At 37.3% G+C, this 19,664-nt stretch overlaps 2 protein-coding genes across 4 annotated transcripts in view; one reads left to right on the top strand and one right to left on the bottom strand.

Moving 5' to 3' along the window:
- Positions 1 to 1,193, bottom strand: part of MOSPD2 (motile sperm domain containing 2) — a 32,239-nt gene extending 31,046 nt beyond the window's left edge. The window contains exons 1-2 of one of the 3 annotated variants that reach the window (XM_042868126.1): positions 1,124 to 1,193; positions 889 to 952 (exon numbers count right to left, since the gene is read on the bottom strand). In XM_042868126.1, the coding sequence (XP_042724060.1) occupies positions 889 to 952; positions 1,124 to 1,132 (73 nt within the window). In that variant the 5' untranslated portion in view covers positions 1,133 to 1,193. Of the gene's footprint in view, positions 1 to 56; positions 136 to 888; positions 953 to 1,123 lie in introns of those variants that run through there. The other 2 variants (XM_042868127.1, XM_042868129.1) reach the window with 2 other exon arrangements.
- A 160-nt stretch (positions 1,194 to 1,353) lies between these two features.
- On the top strand, positions 1,354 to 16,561 carry FANCB (FA complementation group B). Its single transcript, XM_042867707.1, has 9 exons — positions 1,354 to 1,441; positions 1,765 to 2,785; positions 3,620 to 3,772; positions 4,304 to 4,396; positions 9,228 to 9,356; positions 10,092 to 10,255; positions 12,339 to 12,793; positions 13,643 to 13,880; positions 16,034 to 16,561. The coding sequence occupies exons 2-9, from the start codon at positions 1,853 to 1,855 to the stop codon at positions 16,452 to 16,454; spliced, it is 2,586 nt and encodes an 861-aa protein (XP_042723641.1). The 5' UTR covers positions 1,354 to 1,441; positions 1,765 to 1,852; the 3' UTR covers positions 16,455 to 16,561.
- Positions 16,562 to 19,664: the final 3,103 nt, after the last annotated feature.

Raw genomic sequence — 19,664 nt, 5'->3', positions numbered from 1 at the left:
GACTGCCAAAGACAACTTTAATCATACAGAAATATGAAAAGGTAAAATAAACTCACTCTGTCCTTCAAGGTGCTATTCTTGCTATTCTACACTATCATGCAGTGACTAAACAATGGCCAGTCACTTCTTTGTTTTGTATGCTTGCCCTGCAAATAATCATAATGTCATGCAGCACTCAAGACCCTCCAAAATTATAAAGATAAGTGATACAGCCAACCACAGAAAACTCGTATGTGTGCATAACCCTTGTATAAAAGCAGTAACTCCAATAACTCCAATCAGGCACATCAATGCAAAGCAGGTGTTTGCAGAACTGAGGCTTGTGTTACAGGAGATACATGCAACTCCTGAACTCCTGAGTTGTTAGGGTGCTTGCATTAGAAATTAGTAAGAGCGTGTTTTTAATAGAAAACCTTTATACAGTCATAACAAAGTGTTCTGCTTGCTCCAGCTGTTAGCATACTGTGCTACTCCATCGTTTTCTATCATAAGCAAGGCAAATCAAGCTGGAATTGAAGTGAAAGCCCTTCAGGCTCTCTGCCACTCCCCTTCTCACGAGGATCCCTAGTGCCTTTCATTTACAAGCCCCAAAGCTTCCCAGATTCACAACAGGGTCAGACAAACAGCACAGTATTAATTACTCACAGCATGAATTTGAAATGCAAGCAGCTCCAGAAAAACAACCCCTTCCGCGGACAAACCCAACTGGGACAGCGCGTTTCCCCTACTGGCAATAGCCAAGCACACCAACACCCTGCCCCAACACCCCCTGCAGCACCACAGAGAGCCCCAGAAGGCGGCATCGCGACCCGACAGGGCAGCACCGCTCAGCCGGCCGGGGACAGAGAGCAGAGCGGCAGCCGAAGGGTCGGCAGCCCGCGCGCTCACCTGGCAGGTACTCCGCCTCGAAGCGCCGCCTCGTCTCGGCGATCAGCGCAGCTTTGTCCTGCTGCTGCGAATGAGAAAACGGCAGAACGTGAAAGGGCCCAGCGCAACCCTTCAACACCCTCACACACAAAGCCAGCCCCCCACCGCCTCTCCGTCCCCCACCTGCACTCCACCCCACCCGCGCGAGGGCCGCCAGAAAACAGGGGAGAGCGCGGGGCGCGAGAGGAGCACTCACGTCAGCCATGGTGCGGCGGGGCCGCCCGTGACGGCCGCGACAACTGCAGGGAGACAGGAAGAAGAGGGGATGGAGGCGCCGCGTGACCCGGGGGGCGTGGCCAATGGGGAGTGGGCGTGACCATACGCCCATCCCGGCAGCGGGAGTCGGGCGCTCAGTAGTCCCGCCCCTTAGCGTCATGGCCGCGCCTTCCTACGCCCTGCTTCCTCTCCCGTCATGCGCTGCTTGGCGCGAGTTTCGGAGGGGCGCGGATTGCCTTCGCTTCCGTCCTGTGTTGCTTTCCTCGTCCCGTCATGTCCGGCACTGCGGCGCGGGCAGGTGGGTGAAGCCCCGCAGGCCGGGTCTTCCCGTGGTGGCTTGTGTGGGTGGGTCCCTTCAGGCGGGGGCGGCGTAGCGGTGCGGTCAGCTTTAATTTTGCTACTGGGCTGGCTGCTGGCGGGCTGTAACTTAACCCGTTACTTGTTATGGAAGTCTTTTGGCGCACCGTTGCCTTACGCCTTCCTCATCTATGTTATTGAAGCACTATTGGCTTTGTATTCTCGCTTAGTCTGCGTCATTGCTTTGTGATATGGCGTTTTCCTTGAGGGTTAACGCAGCTGCTTGCAAAGCGTTTTACTTTTTGTTCTGCTTTCGTTTTGCAGGGGGAGAGCTTATAGCTGGGCTAAACCTGACAGGAATGGAGAGGTATAGAGTTTTCTTGTAGGGGAATGCACGTACAGAGGAATAAAGATGCTCTTGAGTGAGCCACAGCACGTCTTGTCCTACAATGGAGAGCTTCTCGTCTTCCAGCTGTCGAAAACAAAGCACGTGGAGGGAGCAGCTGACAAAACAGTGAAGCTGTGTGTCAGGAGGATGGCATTTGACAGAGACGCTCAGCTGTTTGTTCAGATGTCCTCTGGGGCGTTTAGCATGCGCGCAAAGTACTCAGAAACTGAAATCGTTTGCTGTGACTGTGCCACGCATTCCAAAACAGGGATTGTTCTTCCCTGTGTTTTGATGAAAGTGAAAAAGCAGGACGGCGTTTTCGAGCACCTTTTACTGTTGCTTCATAGCTCCGACCGGTTTGAGCAGTGCTGTCATTTTAAATTGGATTATGAGCTGAAAGAGGATGTCAGGTTGTTTGCTGGCCCCTCGGCGCTATGGAGGCATGCCAACAAGCTGTTCTACATCTCTTCTGATACCTGCATGGTTCTGACCGCTCCTGTTCAACTTTCTTCAGTTGTGTGGACAGGGGGAATTGAAGGTGAAGGCACTGTTGTGTTAGGGATCAGAGCTGCTTGCCTGCCTGAGAGTGAAGATGGGGATGAGTTTTGCACTTCAGATAGAGCCATCTGGGGCAGTGAGTTCTTTGGATATGCAATTGAAATGCAGAAAATGCTGACCGGCACATGCTTTATGCCTCATGCTTACAGCAGGGTAGTGTCTTCTATCTGTGTCTGCAAGAGTGAGAGACTGAAAAAACAACTCAGAATATCAGCTGTTGCCATCACAAACAAGAATCAACTGATCTGGTTCCAAGATGGTGTCCCTAAAGGTGTTTGTGAGCTTCCTTATGAAAAACCATGTTTAATAAAAACTGCTGTAACCACTAGCAATGATTTGCTATTTATTGTATCTTTTTCATCTGGGAATGTATGTGTTGTACGGAGAGAGAACTTGCAGGTATTTATGCCTTAAGTAGCTACCTTTTCCTACTGCATCTTTTTTGTTTCTATCCTTCTTTCCGAAGTGAGAAGCTACGTGTTCAAGATTTATTGCTTTTTGTCTTTCCCATCAACTTCTGATAAAATAACCTGGCTTAAGCATGAGTTTTTAGGGGGAAGATTTTCACTCAGAGGTTGGTGACGCACTGGAACATGTTGCCCAAGGAGGTTGTGGATGTCCCATCCCTGGAGACATTTGAGGCCAGGCTGGATGTGGCTCTGGGCATCCTAGTGTGGTGGATGGCAACCCTGCAAATAGCAGGGGGGTTGGAACTTGATGAGCATTGTAGTCCTTTTCAACCCAGGCCATTCTATGATATCATGTGATTCAGTATATACTTTTTTTTCCTTTCACTGCTCTCTTATATACTTGAAAATAAATCTAATGTTTAGTGCTACATTTTATGAGTCTGATGTGTAGATTCTACTGAAAACAAAATCAATAATATGAGAATTTTAAGCTTAAGACAGATATGAATGTGCTTGTGATATTTAGGTTAAAATCATAGTTAACTGTTATTATTTTAAAGCATAAACTTCTTGGAATTGATAAGCTTTTTGAGTTTTCCCTCTCTGTGTCAAAAAACATTATTTCACAGAAATGACAAGGAGATCCTCACTTTATTTTTCCTTAAGTATGTAGGGACAGAATTAAGTGTTAGGTTTTTGTAATACTCTGTCAAGAAGATGCAGTGGAAATGAAATCTTGTCTTATCTGAAAGGCAAACTTTGTCTTAACAAGATCACATACAAGATTCCAAATATGTATGTTTTAAAAGCTCTTCTACTGCAGGTTACTTCCAAATGGCAGAAGGTGAAGTCTGTTCTGGTAGATGACTTTATTGGTTCTGGAACTGAGCAACTGCTACTGCTGTTTAATGATGAATCCAATACAGATGTGTTAAATATGTTTAAAATAATGGACTTTGGAAAGATAAACTATGAAGTAAGTTCAATTTGCCTTTTCTGAGCTGTTCAGTCTGTGCGTTTAAAAAAAAAAACAAAAACTTGAGAAATGATTAAAGCAGTGATGCTAAGTGAAATTGGATGTTTGTTGTGAAATGCCCTGAAGTTTGAATATAATTGAGTATAATACTCTCTGTTTGAATAATGACATAAATTATCTGGAGCGATTATTCTACTTTCTGGATAGTATCAGCATCCTTCTGGGAGTACGGTCGAAGATGCTTCAGATACAGATCTTTTGTAATGCTTAGCTTTTATTTAAGAAAATTAAGGTTGTAGTGCATGTTAATTACTGTCTTATAATTGCGTCTTTCTTTTATATATTATCAATCCGTAAGATGATGAAGACGAGATTTTTCTTTAAAAATGAACATGGCTATTCTTCTGGTTTCCTCACTTTTTTTTTTTTTTTTTTTTTAATTAATGATGTGTAGTATCCTGTACCTTACATTCAGCTTTTTAAATACTTATGCTGCTTTTTTTTTGGCTTTTTTTTTTTTTCTTTTTTTAGAGTGGTGTTAATTATAAAGACGATGTTCCTGCTGCAGAAGGATTACAAGAGAATGGTTTGCTTACCATCCAAGCTCTTGAAACAAGATTACAGGTCTGTGTTAAATAAATCTGCCTTCATATTTTTCCAAATTAATTTTCTGTATTGTTAGTCTAAAGAGTGAGGTTCATAATGCTATTTTTATTGGAGAAGTGGTGCAGGGAGAAATTAATGTTATTAAGTATCCGTTCTTGAATTGGTGGTAGTCTGTTTCAGTTCATTCGGTTGTTATAAATGCATTTAAGTAATTAGAAGAATCTAATTTAATTTTAATTAAATTTTTGTGATAATGCTGAAGCCATCTTACAAAAGCCTTGTAACAGTCATTTTACTCATGGATGTTTAAATGCTAGTTTCATAATATTAGAGCGTCTATTTCTTTTGCTCAGCATGACGTATTTTGAGATGCCAGGTTTCCAGAGAGTGCTGATGAGTAGCAGCTGTTCCTGGAAGAATGAAGTGTTTCTTTGTCTAGGGACTTCAGTCAAATTGGTTTTAACTTCTGTCCAAAATAGTGACCATTGTTATTTTATCACCTGCCAATGCTTTTCTTCCTGATACTGGCAGATTTATTGACATAATATTGCAGTGTAGAGTGAATAAAGTTAAAACCCGTATCCTTCTTTTAATTAGCTTTGTATTATCATGCTGGGGAATAATACATGCTAGAATATAGGCAATCAGTGGGAATATATCATCTGCTAGTGAAACTTGAAGATACAGCCTTCTTGTTTAAGTTCTGTTAGTAAACATCCAGCATGTTCTCCTCGATGTTCTTTGCCACTGTTGTCTGTGTTTACCTTGGTCAAAGTTAGTAGTAACTGACCAAATGAGAAGATTATTGAAAACAAACAAAGGACTAATGACTTCTGAAGACAGCATAAATCATGGATTAAGTCAAAGTAAGAATGTTGTTACTCTATTTGAAGTGCTTTAAGTATGAAATTGGAGGTGATTATTCTGTTCATTTATGAATTAGTGAAAACTTTAGTGTATGGTGCTAGTTTGATCTGTAGCCTTTAAGAGGAAGGAATTTGGCCAGCAAAAGTTTAGTTTATTACTGAAAGAAAAGGAGGATTATGGTCCATTAGGTAAACAACTGAAAAAGGAAAAAAAAAAAAAAAAAAAAATCATCTTCTAATGACAAATGAGATATGTAGAGATACTATACATCTTCTGAAGGATAGAAGCTGTTATTTAGAGAATAGAGAACAACAGATTTATCTTTCCTGGAAGTGAGAAGAAAACAGTTAGGTTAATTTTGAGAACCTCTAGGTCCCTTGCAGCCTTAAATTTGTTTTATTTTATCTATTTATTTATTTACAGTTCTTCACCTTGCTCACTAGATAAAGGTCTATTGGTTTTTACATGCAGAAGTGCAAGTTTCCTTCACAATTCATTACTTTCTACCCGTGACTTGTATAGTTATATACCTTAAACATGATTTTTTTTTTTTTTTTTGCTTCCATATTCTTTCCTTATTTATCCTTCAGTATAGGTAGCTTCAATAGTTTCCAACTCTTATTTTTTCTCTTTCCACTTTCGTTGTGAAGATCGCCTGCCCTGCTGCTGAGTGCTAAATGTTTTATGTAACTTGTCTTCTGATTTTCTCCTCTTATGCACAGGCTGGCTTTCTGCTTTACAGCTTTTTGAATATGTGTTACAATCAAATGAATACTCTGTGTTGCACAGTCTATTGATTTTTGATAGAAGCAAGCCACTGACTGGAGATCTTATGTATCAGCTGCTGATAAAGTCCTTCTGATGGAGACACAGAATCCTTCATAAGTCTTATTTTTCCCCTAGATTTCTTTCAGACGTAGTAGATCTCTCATTTTCCAAGTCACATGCTAACCCAGGCACTGTAAGAATATTGAAAATCCTCTTATTTTTTAATGCTTAAAATCTTTGATATTGCCATGGCAATGAATTTTGGAAGTAGGTGTAGATATGATTTTTAGCCTTAATATTGCAGTGTTGCTTCCTTGCTGAGATCTCTGTTCTGCTGTATGTGTCTCTGAATAGTAAAGTACTGTTGCCTTTTTGTTATCTGTTGTAACTGAATTTCAGAGATGTTCTTGTGTTTTTGTTCCTGCTTACCTTGGAAATTTCCAAAAGTGATGAGTTGTTTTGTCACCGAAATTCAAGTTGTCATGTGTTCACAACCTCTGCAGTATCTCCTATTTTAGGGCAAAGAGAAATAGCAAATGCAATGTTTTTCCATACCTCCGTTGCTACCCCATAAAACATTTTATGCCTGCATAGTTGTTTCTTACCCACATGAGAGCTTTGGTAGGTGTTACAATCCACTACACTGAAATAGGCTGCGTTTAACTCATATGCAGTAGTGCGTGTAAGTTGCGTGTTGCAGATAGTGAAACTCAAGAATCTGTCAGTTTGTGTATTTTTGGAACTGCTCTGTGTTTATCATGTATCTGGTCTTAAGCTACTGCCCGCAGCCTTTATGCCTCTGATTATTTTCCTTAATGATCATCACACTATTTTCTGAAGAGAACTTTCTTTAGCAGAGTAGTGCAGCTACACTGTATCTGTGGTTACAGTGTTTCTCATGGTTTTATTTGCTGTTCTGACATAAATACAGGACTATTCAACATCAACTGCTGAAAGTTTAGCAAGAATTATAGTGCCAGGCTCTTGATTAATTCTTTTTCCTTTCACTTGGCTTGCCTGTTTTAGGGCATTGTGTTTGTTTGTTGCTTAAGTTTTTTTTGGGGGGGGGGGAGGAGTGGTTGGTTTGTGTGGCTTTTTCCACTATCATTTATTGAATTGAGAATTTATTTGTTCCCATTCTGACGATGTGGTGGTGGTGGTGGGTGGGAAGTTATTCAAGAAATGTTCTGTACATTTTATTTTTAAAACTTAGATTAGGAATAGTAACAAACAGTTGTTTTCTGTACAACCTTTGTACAGAATCTACAATTTTGTAGACTGAGTTTTTTGATACTTTTTCAAAAAAGATTTCAGTTGCTTGGAAACCATAGAGACTTTTAATAAAAGAGCAGCTTCAGACTCTAGATATCTGGATTATGTTTTCCTCTAGCATTTTTGTCTACTTTCACTGTTTCACCTTTGCTTTTCGTGGTAGTTCTAGTCCTGCCTATTGTAAATCTTCCTTTCCATTTTCTGCCCTTTGCCAAAAGTTCTTGGCTTAGTATTTTTAGCTTTGTATGTATGAGTATTGTTTTATTTATGAATATTGTAAGTTTAATTGCAATGTGTCAAAGCACTGTCCTACTTCCTACTAAGCCTCCACTTCAATTTGCTTTCTGACAGTGATTCATCCATTGTACTGTTTGTGCTGAATTTTCTCTCAGCTTTGTTTGTTCAGCTCTATACTACGGTGTTTTAAACTGGATGTTTATTTTCTGTTTTTAAAATGATTCACTTTTATTTTCTGTTTCATGGTGCAAAGAGTGTGACTTCTACAATTGCTTGTTACTTGGTACATCTTGGGTATGGATCTAAGGGTGTACGTTTTCCTTGTTCCAGTAGCAGTGATAGAGTGTTACTCTAGTTTTTGCCATGTGATAAATTTCAGTTGTCATTCTTGTGTTACTTTATGAAGGGGGAAAAAGGTGCTTGCAAAAGTCACGCTGGAGAGCAATTGAATCGATCAGTAGATCTTTGGCTATTTTGACTGTTTCTCTGTATGTACTTTCCTTTTTGTTTTTCTTCTGTACCTGAGTTTCTTACTTGGGAGTTTCAAATAGGAGTAAGTAATGGTTTGGTATTCTGTGGACTGCAGTTAGGAAGAGATTGTAGAAATATAAAATAATAGAATCATAGAATGGTTTGGGTTGGAAGGGACTTTTAGGATCATCTAGTTCCATCCCCCCCTGCTAGAGGCAGGGACACTTCCCTTTAGACCAGGTTGCTCAAAGTCCTACCCAACCTGGCCTTGAATGCTTCCAGAGAGCGACACCCACAACCTCTCTGGTTCAGTGTCTCACCACCCTCACAGTAAAGAATTTCTTCCTAATATCAAGTCTAAATCTCTTCTCTTTCAGTTTCAAACTATTTCCCCTTGTCCTGTCGCTACGTGCCCTCATAAAAAGTCCCTTCCCATCTTTGTTCTTTATTCTTAACTTTTTCTTCTCCTGCCAGTTCTGGCACTGAAGTATTTCATGGAGTCTGGTATTTGTGATGCTTGGTTTGACAGGTGGCAAATAATTTTGATAGAGAATTTATCATGATGGGTTCCATTTCCTCTGAATGCCCTTTGCTCTTGCATCATGAGCAAATGGCATTACTCCTTTTACTTCGTATATCTTTCATTCAGGCTTGTCATTTGGTGATGACTGAATCGGATGTCTTTTTTTATTTGTTTATTAGTTTAGAGGTTGTTTTTCCTTTCCAATGATAGGCTTTGTTCTCCCTTCTCTTGTTGTTGACAGTAACAGACTTCTCAGGAACTTAATTCCCAGAGTATACTTTTTGAAGAATATTTTAAAGTATAATAACCTAATCCTTGGAACTTGTCTATGTATTTGACTGTCTGTAAGGCAGAAAACAGTCAACATTTCAATGTCTTGAAAAAAAAATAAAAAATAATGTTAATACTGAAATAAAGCAAAAACAATATTGAGAGAGTTGCATATCTACATAAACATCTAATGTGAATATTCTCAAATTAAGATAAACTTGGAGTTTAATACTGAGAGAACAAGATTCTTAGTTTTGTATTTTGGCAGCAGAGTAACCTGACTTGAACAATTTTTAGAAGCATTACTTCAGGAACATCAGAAATTGGATTGTGATCCTTGCATAAAATGGAAAGTTGAGGGTTATCTTGGTAGCTTTGATACCAGTTATTATTTGCAGTAGACTACAGACTGTGTCCAATGACGACTTTTATATTTTACAGGCTGGTCTCACCTCTGTTCGAGAGCTACAGCAGCATTTACAACTCAAAAAGAGGGTTATTCTTGAATCATGCAGAGCACTAATAGATCTAGTTGAAGGAAGAAGCCATATTCTACCAAGTGCAAAAAAGGTAAAAAGCAACACTTTTTTTTTTTTTCTATTTTTACCAGTCGAAATTGCCTCTATCAAAAGTCATTAATTTGCTTTAAACAAAGTCTGATTCATTATTTTAACCTGACAGTTTATGTAGTTAAGAGTAAATTTAATTTTTTCCTTGAAATTGATCTACACCATACCTCCTGGTGACTGGTTTGTACATGGAAGTAACCTTTAACAGTAAGTTAATGACCAACAGTAGGAGGATTGTATTGTATTAATTGGTACAGTTACCTGTATGTCAAATACCTGTCTCTAATATGATAGAAAGAATGAGCAGTGATTTCTGTAGGCAAAATTTATTTTAGAATGGGGCAGAGGGAACTGTGAGCTGAAAAGGTGACAGAATTTGGACAAATGTTATATCTGTATGCTTCTTAAACTAAGACTCATAGTTACTTGAAATCTATTTCATCTTTCAGTATCCTTCAAGTCAACCAGGTTTAGGCAGCAAAATTTTAAGCAATTAATAATATAACTTCTAATGCCTTTGGAAGAAAATGTGTACAAAGAGGGGATGTGAGTTGTTTGTTATGATAGTTTTTGTTTTAAGAAAATGGATTTATCTCTTAAATCTATTCTAGAGAGTAAACTAGTTTGTACAGATTTCATTTAATGTAGTAGATTTTATAGTAGAACATGAAGTAATGCTGTATAAAAAGAACTGATATCTGCACTTAATTTATCTAAACAAATATTTTTCTGTAAGGAAGGCCTTGTCAGTCTCTGGGATGATGTGGAAGAACCTTATTCTGTTAGCAAAGAGCCATCATTGACACCTAAACTTCAAGATCACTTCATAGAGAAATTGTGGCAACGTGTTGTGGGTGACAACTTGGTAGTTGGAGTAAAACTAACTGAATCATTTTGTTTGTAAGTATATAGATAAAATATTTTCATTTTGTAGTTTAATAGAAGTTGAGATTGCAAGTAAAGCCCTGCAGTAAAAAGAGTGGATTTTTGAGATTTGACTTTTCTTATTTCAACATCTGTGTATGAAGTATTTCAAGTGCATTTTGCCAGTATTGTTGCTGTGACATGTCTCTCTAGTGCTGTGCCAAAAATATATAATCTAGGCAAAAATCAGCTGCATCAACATAACTACATCATTACTGGAGGCATTTATAACAGAGCTTTCATTGACAAAAATTATGGTTCTTTGTAGTTCACATGAGCATAGGTATACTGACATCAGTGTGTGGTGTAGATTTAGCTCTGTTCTAACTGTACTGTTCCTGCTGCCTAAGCATCAATATCTCACCATTCATAGAATGATTTCCTTAAAATGTAGAATAAAACATTTTTAATTCTCTGATCGACTTACCTATATTCAGCTATGCTGTAGTCAGATATCAAATCGAGTATTTTCTGAGCCTATGCATTATATAAATTACATGGAACAAGCAGGCTTAAAATATTCAAAGCTTCAAAAAGATTTGTTCTCGTTATTATCCTTAAAGTGATTTGTTTATTCTGCTCATTTCAGTTGCTTAGTTCTAGTCATGATTACTAGTGATGTTATTCCCCCATTGATGAGGGAGCTTATTTGGAGTACATTTTGAAAGCACAGACAACAGAAAAAACTTATGATAGACAGTATGTAATGTAAACTTTGGTAGAGTTAGAAGTTACTTTTTGACTTATACTCTCACAAGCATTGTAGCTGACACTGTGTTAAGGTAAGCTTAAGAGTACTGATTGCCTCTGAAAATCATTCAAGTGAGTGTGAGGGAACTGACCTCTCCAGGCCCTTTGGTTGTTCTGCTAGAACTGTAGGTGTATTATTTCACAACTACCAGCTTGCTATAACTTTACAAGCAAGCTGACCTTGTCTTCTTGACGGCCTCTGTTAAGAGCTACCAAGGCAAAAGACTGTTTTTGCCTTTCCACTGTTTATTCTTTTAGCTTTGATGACAGTGACTTTATGTTTGAAAATGAAACGCCTAATTCCTATGTAGCTTCAGAAGTCCTGAGAAGATTTTGAACTACTTTTTTTAAAACCAGCAGCAACCTTGCCCTCTTTTTCATTTTTATAGTTGAGAACTGATCCGTGAAAATCAAGTCATTTGTGAAAGGTTACCTCGTAGGCTAGCAACAGAAGGTTGTAATAGGTTGTAGTAGGCTCCAGGAGCCCAGGGTTGTGGGCCTGTGGTTTTGCAGAAAAGGGCTTGCTTTATTTTCAACTCCAATGTGGAGATTTTCATTGATTATTTTTGGGCTTCCTGCTAATGCAAGATTATGTTGATGTTTTAGATTACACTGTGAGGTGATGATATTTCCCATAAAGGAATCTGAATGTTTGTATGACTTGTCAGTTGTCAGTGACATCTTGAGATTGAATTAATTGTTAGAGTAAATTGTTCACTGAGAGAAGATCTGAACAGTACTACTAGGATTTCACAAAAGAATCTTGTATTGAATGAACAAAAGGCCTTTCAGAAAAATTACTTCATGTTTAAGGAAACCATATTTTAAACCTTTTATTTTACTTTCTGCATGCACTTCTGTTTGAATACCTAAAAAACAGTGTGAATACTACAAGAACTTTTAGTTCTCAAAGAGGCAGAATTTTTACTTTCTGTAGTCCTTTTATTATTATTATTATTATTATTATTATTATTATCATTATTAAAAGAAAATTAAGTCTTTAAAAATGAAATGCAGATGTCATAGAGTATCTGCAAGGGTTATATTGAGTGTTCAACATTTTCCGAGTGAATTAAATGTCCAAATTATTTCAGTTAATGTGAGGGATCTAATTCCTAGGAGCTCTTAATACAAATGACTATTTCATCTAAGATTATAAGTACTTACACACTACATGGTATCTGAATTAACTTGGAATAGTATTGGAGTTTGTAGTAGTCCTAAATATTGTAAAGTACTGTTTTTTTGTTTTTTATCAAAAAGCAAAATGCAAACTGGGAGTGCAGTCATCTTATGTGGATTTTCACAGGTCAGTGCGTGATATCAGTTTGTCGTTAGTGATGGATCAAGACTTCTCTTTGATGTCTCCAATTATTGAGTGTCAGAATAAAATCATTAAGGTGAACGAAGTCTTCTCAGCGTTATCTGTCTCCTCGTGTCAAATTGAGCCCCCTCAGAAAAAGATGAAATTGGACTTGCGTAACAAGAATGATCTGAAAAAAGATTTTCATAAGAGATGTTCTAGGACTCAGCTGGGTAAAACAAATACCGTCACTGCTGTTACCAGCCTTTCACCACTACTGGCATTTCATCGTGTTTGTTGCACAGTTATACTACATGCAAAGAAACAAAAACGTCGGAATGGTGATTTTCTGAAGAGCAAAAGGATAACTTTACTCTGTGGGAAAATTTTGCTGAGTCTGGAAGATATTTCAAATGGGAAATATTCAGTAAATATGCTCAAGGATAATAGTTACTGTACAGGTAAATGGATTGATGGAGTTCGGATTCATGAAGATGTGGTTGATTGTTTTTTTTCTGGATGAGATTAATCTACATTTTCAAGGTGTAATTATGTTTCTTTCTTTGAACTCAATACATGCAGACTTCTGAATTAAAAGCTGGGTGAAGCAGAAAGCAGAAGAACCATTCATTTTAAATTAAAAAAAAAAATTGAAACCTGCTATAAGATTTTACAGTACTGGTGCTGAAGTGCATCAAGAGGTTAATTTTGAAGGTAAATTTGAATACAGATATAGCTTGTTTTTTCCTACAAGTAAGGTAATTACTGTTGATTAGATAACATTTATTTTTCCTGACTTAGTATTACTATTTTTTAAGTAATACCAAAGTAACTGAAGCTTTTCCTCATCTGCACAGCTATTGAGTTCCGCTATATCTTTTTTTCTTTTTAAGTTCCTGATTGAACTGATTTTGAACTGGGTTTCTGCTAACGTAGTGAGATGTCCTTTTGATCATTTGCTACGAATTTTAATTTCTTCCTTTAATGCCATATCATCAGCTAACACCAAAGTGCCATCTTAATGTCACAGGAGGCTATTAATAGTGTTCCCGTGGCAAGGTGACATTTATCTTTACAGCTCTCTTATTATATAGTTGCAGCTTTGTTAATCAGGTAACCATTTTGCTCAACAGAAGTAGGTGTAAGAATATTTGTGAGAAGAAATTTTCCAAAGAAAACATTGAATGCAGGTACAGACTGCAAGTAACACTGGGAGTGTGAATCAAAAATGTATTCACATCTTCTACGTTAAACCTGAGTAGTATCAAGTATTTAGGTTAAATATCTTTATTATTATTATTTTCTTGCAGGTTCCACGGAAGACATAGTTGCGATCCTTGCAGTATCTATCAGATTTTCCTTTCAGATTGTGTCTTCTGAATGCACACTGACTCGAGTAAATTCATGGCTACTTGGAGAAATGGACTGTGTTCCATTTAAGGAATGCCATGACATGGTATTCTCTCATAAAGCAGGAAACATCTACGGTACAGTCTTTAGCTGGACACTGAAAAGTCCATTTGAAGGAGTTCTAACGCTATTTTGCAGGTAAAATTGGTCAAAAGTTTTACAGAATATTCATCTTATGCTCATGCCATTATCTTCACGTTGTCTCTTACAGGCATCATAGCCAACAGCGATACTTCTGATATGAGAATGTCAGAGCGTGAATTGTCATGTAATTTTGTGCTAGTACACTGAATTCCAAACAACTGTAGGCCCCTTTAATAGACAATTGATACCATTTTGTTCATTTGTTTCAATACATAGTAATTTCATATTTTTTCTTAATATGTTTTTTTCAGCATCTGTTGATTATTTTTAACAAAAATGAGCTAGACAATTTAAATTGCATTCTTTGTCATTTTTAGTTTAGTAATGCAACATGCATTTAGTCTAACTTGTACAATTTTTTCTGATAAACTTTATTTTCTATCTACCATTATATTGAAGAGGAAATAATCTGAAGAATCTCAGTTATTTCCTTATCTAGATTGTCAAACTGTTGGGATAAAATGATGTACATCAGGTAAACAAGATAGAAATACTTCCATCATTTATGATTTAGCTGGATTACGCTACTGTGAGAAGAGATTTTCAAGTACTGATAAAGTTTTCTTTTCCTAAGGAGTTCAAGCTAAAACAAAAAAATATATATACACACACACATATATATACATATATATAAAATAAAGTAAGTTAGGAATCCCTAACTAATAGTAAGAGATAAAACTTTGTTCAATTAATAATTGGTTGCCTCTCATGTAAGAGCAAAGAGTAATGTTTTTAAAACTCAAGACTTGTAGAAACTTCCTTTTGGAAACTTAGTTTGCTTGATATTCATTTTCAATTTGACTTCACATCGATACTTAATGAGCTGTATGTTTATACTTGTGTTTTCAGTGTTGTTTTTTTTCCCCCTTCATTGGGTCGATCTTTTTCTAGTAGAATATTTCTCTGACAGATTGAAGGTATACTGACAATTTTTCTTCACAGCCATTCAGAAATGAAATAATCTACATCTGTGATAAGTAGTGGAAAATTAAGATAAGTAAATTGCAATAGAAAAGCTTTACTGATCAGTGTGAGAAAACTAGCTACTTAGGGATGTGTCGTGGTTTGAAGAGTTAATCATCTCAAGAGAAGGGGGGTGAAGGAAGAGGAAGAAACCCAGTTGAGATAGGAGAAACTAATTTATTAAGAGGAATGTGAGATAACACAGAATAATTAAGAATAATAAATCCAGTGAACCAAAAATAAACTGGAGGAAAGAGTCAATCTAAGTTCTTATTGATGGGCCTTCACCAACTGGTGTCCCAGAAAAAATAAGAGAACTTCTTTCTCACCCAGAATCAGGAGATCACATCTCCCAAGGCTGGAAGTAGCATGAAATAGCTGAGTCTGTTAGAAGCACAGCACACAGGAAGAGCACCCAGCACTGAGCTTATGCATCAGGGCAGCCTGCCATATGATACCATGATTTGGAATACTGAGAAAAAACAGGACAGGATGCTTTTTTTTTTTGTCTTTTTTTTTTTTTTTTTTTTCTTGGACATGATTTTTTAGGACATCTTCTGAAGAGCTCATTTGGCCAAACAGAGGAAATAGGACTTTGGACAAATTGTGTTTCTCTTAGAATGAATGCTGGTCTGTCAATGCATCATGCTAGCATCTGGGGCAATAGGTTCCCTGTGATTAATACCAGCATTATTTTATCCAGGGTTCTTAATTTGAACATCTAATTGTTTTTAAGCACAATACTTCCTCGCTAGTGGCTGTTCAAAAAAGACCAGCAGTTAGCCACCTAATATCTCTGCAGTGCATATCTATTGATGGTGACAAAATATGAACGCATCTTTTTTTCTGCCCCTGAATGCATACTTAGGCAACTTTGTGTTATCACGATATTTTTACATGCAATGAATTGTTTCTTAAAGAAGGAAGTGATGCTCACATAACTGGATATGTATCTTAATGTTGAATATTTGTTACTGAAGCAACAGATCTTTTGATACACAGCAGCTAGTCTGCATTCCATTAGAGAATCCTTGTTGGCAGTTATGTGTACTGCATACACAATACTTAAAACCACAAACATTCTAAATTTTCATTGGTTCAGTTTAAAGTAATTTTATTATATTTACCACTACAGAATTTTGAATATGCAAGATATCATTAATAATTGTACTCTTATTTTGCAGAAGCCTGACTGTCTTGTTCCAGTGTCTTCATAGCCTTACTAGAGTTCTTCCACCAAGCTGTGATGTAAAACTCCTGAAATCTGGAAGCAAAGGTGTACTTATTGAGCAGTTAGCACTGGCTTTGGAAAAAGAAATGTTCACCTCAAGGAGTTTCCTCTCCTCAAAAGAAAGTAAAGCTGAAAACAACTTGACAAGGTGGAATGAGCCTGGTGGGAAAATCAGTGATCCTCCTGTGGCTTCTTTACTGGACAGTGAGGATGGTGTTCAGCATTTCAGAGAGAAGCTTCAAAATGAGCGGGAACAGTGTGTGCTAAGTATGAATGAAATGATGGATGGTACCCTATACCAGAAAATGGCTTTGAAAGTAGCAGAAGCTCAGCTCAGTTCTGATATGATTGTGTGGAGATTGAGCAAATCCTAGAAACTTATCTAAATTTATTTTGAATAAAGATTTAATAAAATTGTAATATGAAATATTTATATTCTCATATATCACCTTTTATTTTATAGCTCAGGTATTTGTAAAGATAATTAACAGTATTTTTGTTGATGACTTATAGCTGGTTCAGCAAAAGTGAGTATTAAAAATAGCAGTCATTACTTAGTTACAGATTTCTGAATTATACTTTAAGGTACTTTTCTAATAAATATTTGAAAGTTACAATTCTTGATCTTTGAATGAAATACATTAGACAAGAAAAAAATATGTATGTGTGTAAAATGGTTCTATTAACTTTTACAAGAGCTATCAACACAGACAACACTGTTTATTTGTTGCTTTTTTTTTTTTTCTAATTGTAAGACTAAGCCATAGGAAGTATCTAAGTTAGAGGCCACCCTTGGATTTGAGACATTGTGGAGTATGCACTGGGGCTGGAGAAACTAGATTAAGCCTTTTACAAAATTCCATGAACTCTTGAACGTTCATCCTTGTAATCATGGATGTAATCATGCTTTTAAATTAAAGACCATGGAAAGGCTAATTTGCTTAGTAAATCCTGGACAAATCTCTCTTTCCTTGAAACTTAATCCAACTTCAAAGGTGGAACAATTGTTTGCTTGTTCCTTGAGTTACAAATGCTTATCCGTTGATATTAGCTGCTCAGTACTTTGGACCTATCCTCAACTACTGTAAGTAATGAGCAACTCCTTGCCTGTTACGCTTTAGTTCTGGTGACAAGATAGTATATGTGTATCCCAGAAAAGAGTAGTTGCTTTTTATCTTTCTTTTTTCTCCATCATAGGTATATTTTTTTCCTCAGCTTTGCAAGTAACAGAAGGCTTGGAAAAATCACAAATCACAATATTTTGTTTCCTTTTATCTCTGCTTTATGCGAGCATAATCGTAGTGTTTGTCACCTTTTGTTCAGAAGTTGTCAAACAGTTTGCTGCAAATAAAGTTTTAATAGTTAACAGCTTGTACTCTGACAATAAGAGTTTGACTTGAAGAATGAAAGCTCTACCAATTCACAGGAACATTCCTCAAGAACTGTGTTGTTTTTATTGTTGTTGTTTTTTTGTTTTTGTTTGTTTGTTTGTTTTGCCAAGAGTTCCTGTCATGATTTAACCCAGAAGGCAACTAAGCACAACAGACCACTTCATTTACTCCCACCCAGTGGGGGGAATGGAGGGATATGATTTTTAAAGTGTAACAAGTGGATTGAGATGAAGACAGTAAGACAGAAAATAAATGAAAAATATTAGCAATGGTAATAAGAGGGGTAGATCTGCAAAACAAGTGATGCACAATGCAATTGCTCATCACCTGGCTGACTTATGCCTAGCCAGTTCCCAAGCAGTGGCTGAACCCGCAGGCAATGCCTCCTCTTATTGTTCTGCTTGATGTCTTGTGATGTGAGATGTCCCTCTGGCCAATTTGGGTCACCTCTTCCAATTCTGATCCCTACCACCTCTTCACCTCCAGCACCCTTACTGTCAGGGCAAAGAAGAAGCTGAAATTTGCTTGATTTAGCATAAGTATTGCTCGGCACCAATTAAAACATGAAAGTGTTATCAACATGTTTTTTTCTCCTAAATCCTAAACGTGGCATCAACCCAGACACAGCAAAAAAAATTAACTCTTATCTTAGCTGAAACCACGACAGTGCCTTAAGAAATTAAACTCTGTGTTTACTGGATGAGACAGAATGATTTGAAAAAGCAAGCCACCAAACATACAAAGGCATTTTTTGTTAAGCTGCACTTATGTTCAGCCCATGGTCAGAGCTAAGAGCTCGTTGTCAGGAATTGGCAATCAGTTGTCACTGGAATTCCCAGGGTAACATTCCTAATTTTAAGCAGCTACAGGTAGAAATCTCAAAACCATAGCTTGCAGTAAAAATCTTGGTAAACCAGCTGAGAAGGAACTTTCAAAGCAATAAAGCTATAATTCATCTCCAGGTAATTGAAGGAGTTTGTGCAAAGTTGTGGAAACAGTTCAGCCATTGATTTTTAGGAGAAAGCAAGGTGTCACATAGTAGCATTGCTATGTGTCCCTCTCTAAAGAGAAATTTTCATTTGTATCTCTATCCATCACTTGGCAGAACTAGCAGAGTTGACAAAATGAAGAGAAGCTGCTACAGACAAAAGTTGCCAGTTTCTAATTCCATGGGATTGGTACCTTTTGTTATTTAAAAGCAGCAGGTAGTTAAATCACGTAATTACATGACTCTTCTTTGCCTGTTAATAACCTATACAACAGCATGTTTCTACTAATGAGTGCTTCCAGAGGCATGAATGCTTCGTTTTCAGATCATCAGATGAAATCATCATAAGCTTTCCCAAGAGACCTCTAAGATTTCTGGGAGTAGTTTCCCAACTCTCTAGTAATAATGTTGCACAACTTCCACTTGCAGTGATGCAATCGATAAATTTAAAGAATATACATGAGAGATGCCTTTGTGTCCCAAAATCTAAATATATGCTAGAAATGCCTGGAATGTTTCTGCTGGTTAACTTTTGGGCTAGGAACAATGCAAAAAGTACAGCTGCTCTGAGCAAAAGTGTGCTAAGTTCTCTAGCATCTTCTCATGAAATGGCAGCAATGGGAACATTTTTTTAGAAATGCTTGATTTCCTAAACTTGTCTTTTGAAAATAAAAGCAACTAGGGATGTTGGAATTCTATTTGTCTAGCATGATGATTAATATCTAGACATGTTCTGGTGAAATGTAAAATCCAAATTGCACTAAGAGAATCACTTACAACCTTATAAGGTTGTTTCCTTATATTTCTAGCCCATTTTCTGGATTTCTGTATTACGATAACTATGCACACAGTGCTTTTGCTTATACATAATTACTCAGTAGGAGCAACTACTGGGAGGCCAGTGCCAGACCCTCAGAGCTCTGGCTTTGAGATAGGTAGTTCAGGAAGTCTCTCAAAGGACCCTTCGCTTTATCAGGTGTGTATGTATAACCCTGCACTGTTTTTGTCTTCATATAGCAACCACTACCTGCTTGTGCAATGTCCAACTTATGCAACATGTTGTTGATACAAGACTGGGTAGTGGCTGTGTGCACCGCCAGCAGACTTGTGGTTTTGGTGGTTTTTTTTTTCACATATAAATTTTTGGCAAGATCATCAAATTATGCTCAGATACAACTTGTCTTGACTGCCCAGAAGTCTAGCAA

Source organism: Lagopus leucura, unplaced genomic scaffold, assembly GCF_019238085.1.
Source record: "Lagopus leucura isolate 7727_CA_CO unplaced genomic scaffold, USGS_WTPT01 Super-Scaffold_100001, whole genome shotgun sequence".
NCBI lineage: Eukaryota > Metazoa > Chordata > Aves > Galliformes > Phasianidae > Lagopus > Lagopus leucura.
This window is presented reverse-complemented; position numbering and strand designations above follow the sequence as displayed.

Bases quoted from the DNA above. Each gene is read 5' to 3' on its own strand.
- FANCB (XM_042867707.1), top strand. From the start codon at position 1,853: ATGCTCTTGAGTGAGCCACAGCACGTCTTGTCCTACAATGGAGAGCTT. The intron at 4,397-9,227 runs GTCTGTGTTAAA...TATATTTTACAG, and splicing joins CTCTTGAAACAAGATTACAG to GCTGGTCTCACCTCTGTTCG. The intron at 13,881-16,033 runs GTAAAATTGGTC...CTTATTTTGCAG, and splicing joins GTTCTAACGCTATTTTGCAG to AAGCCTGACTGTCTTGTTCC.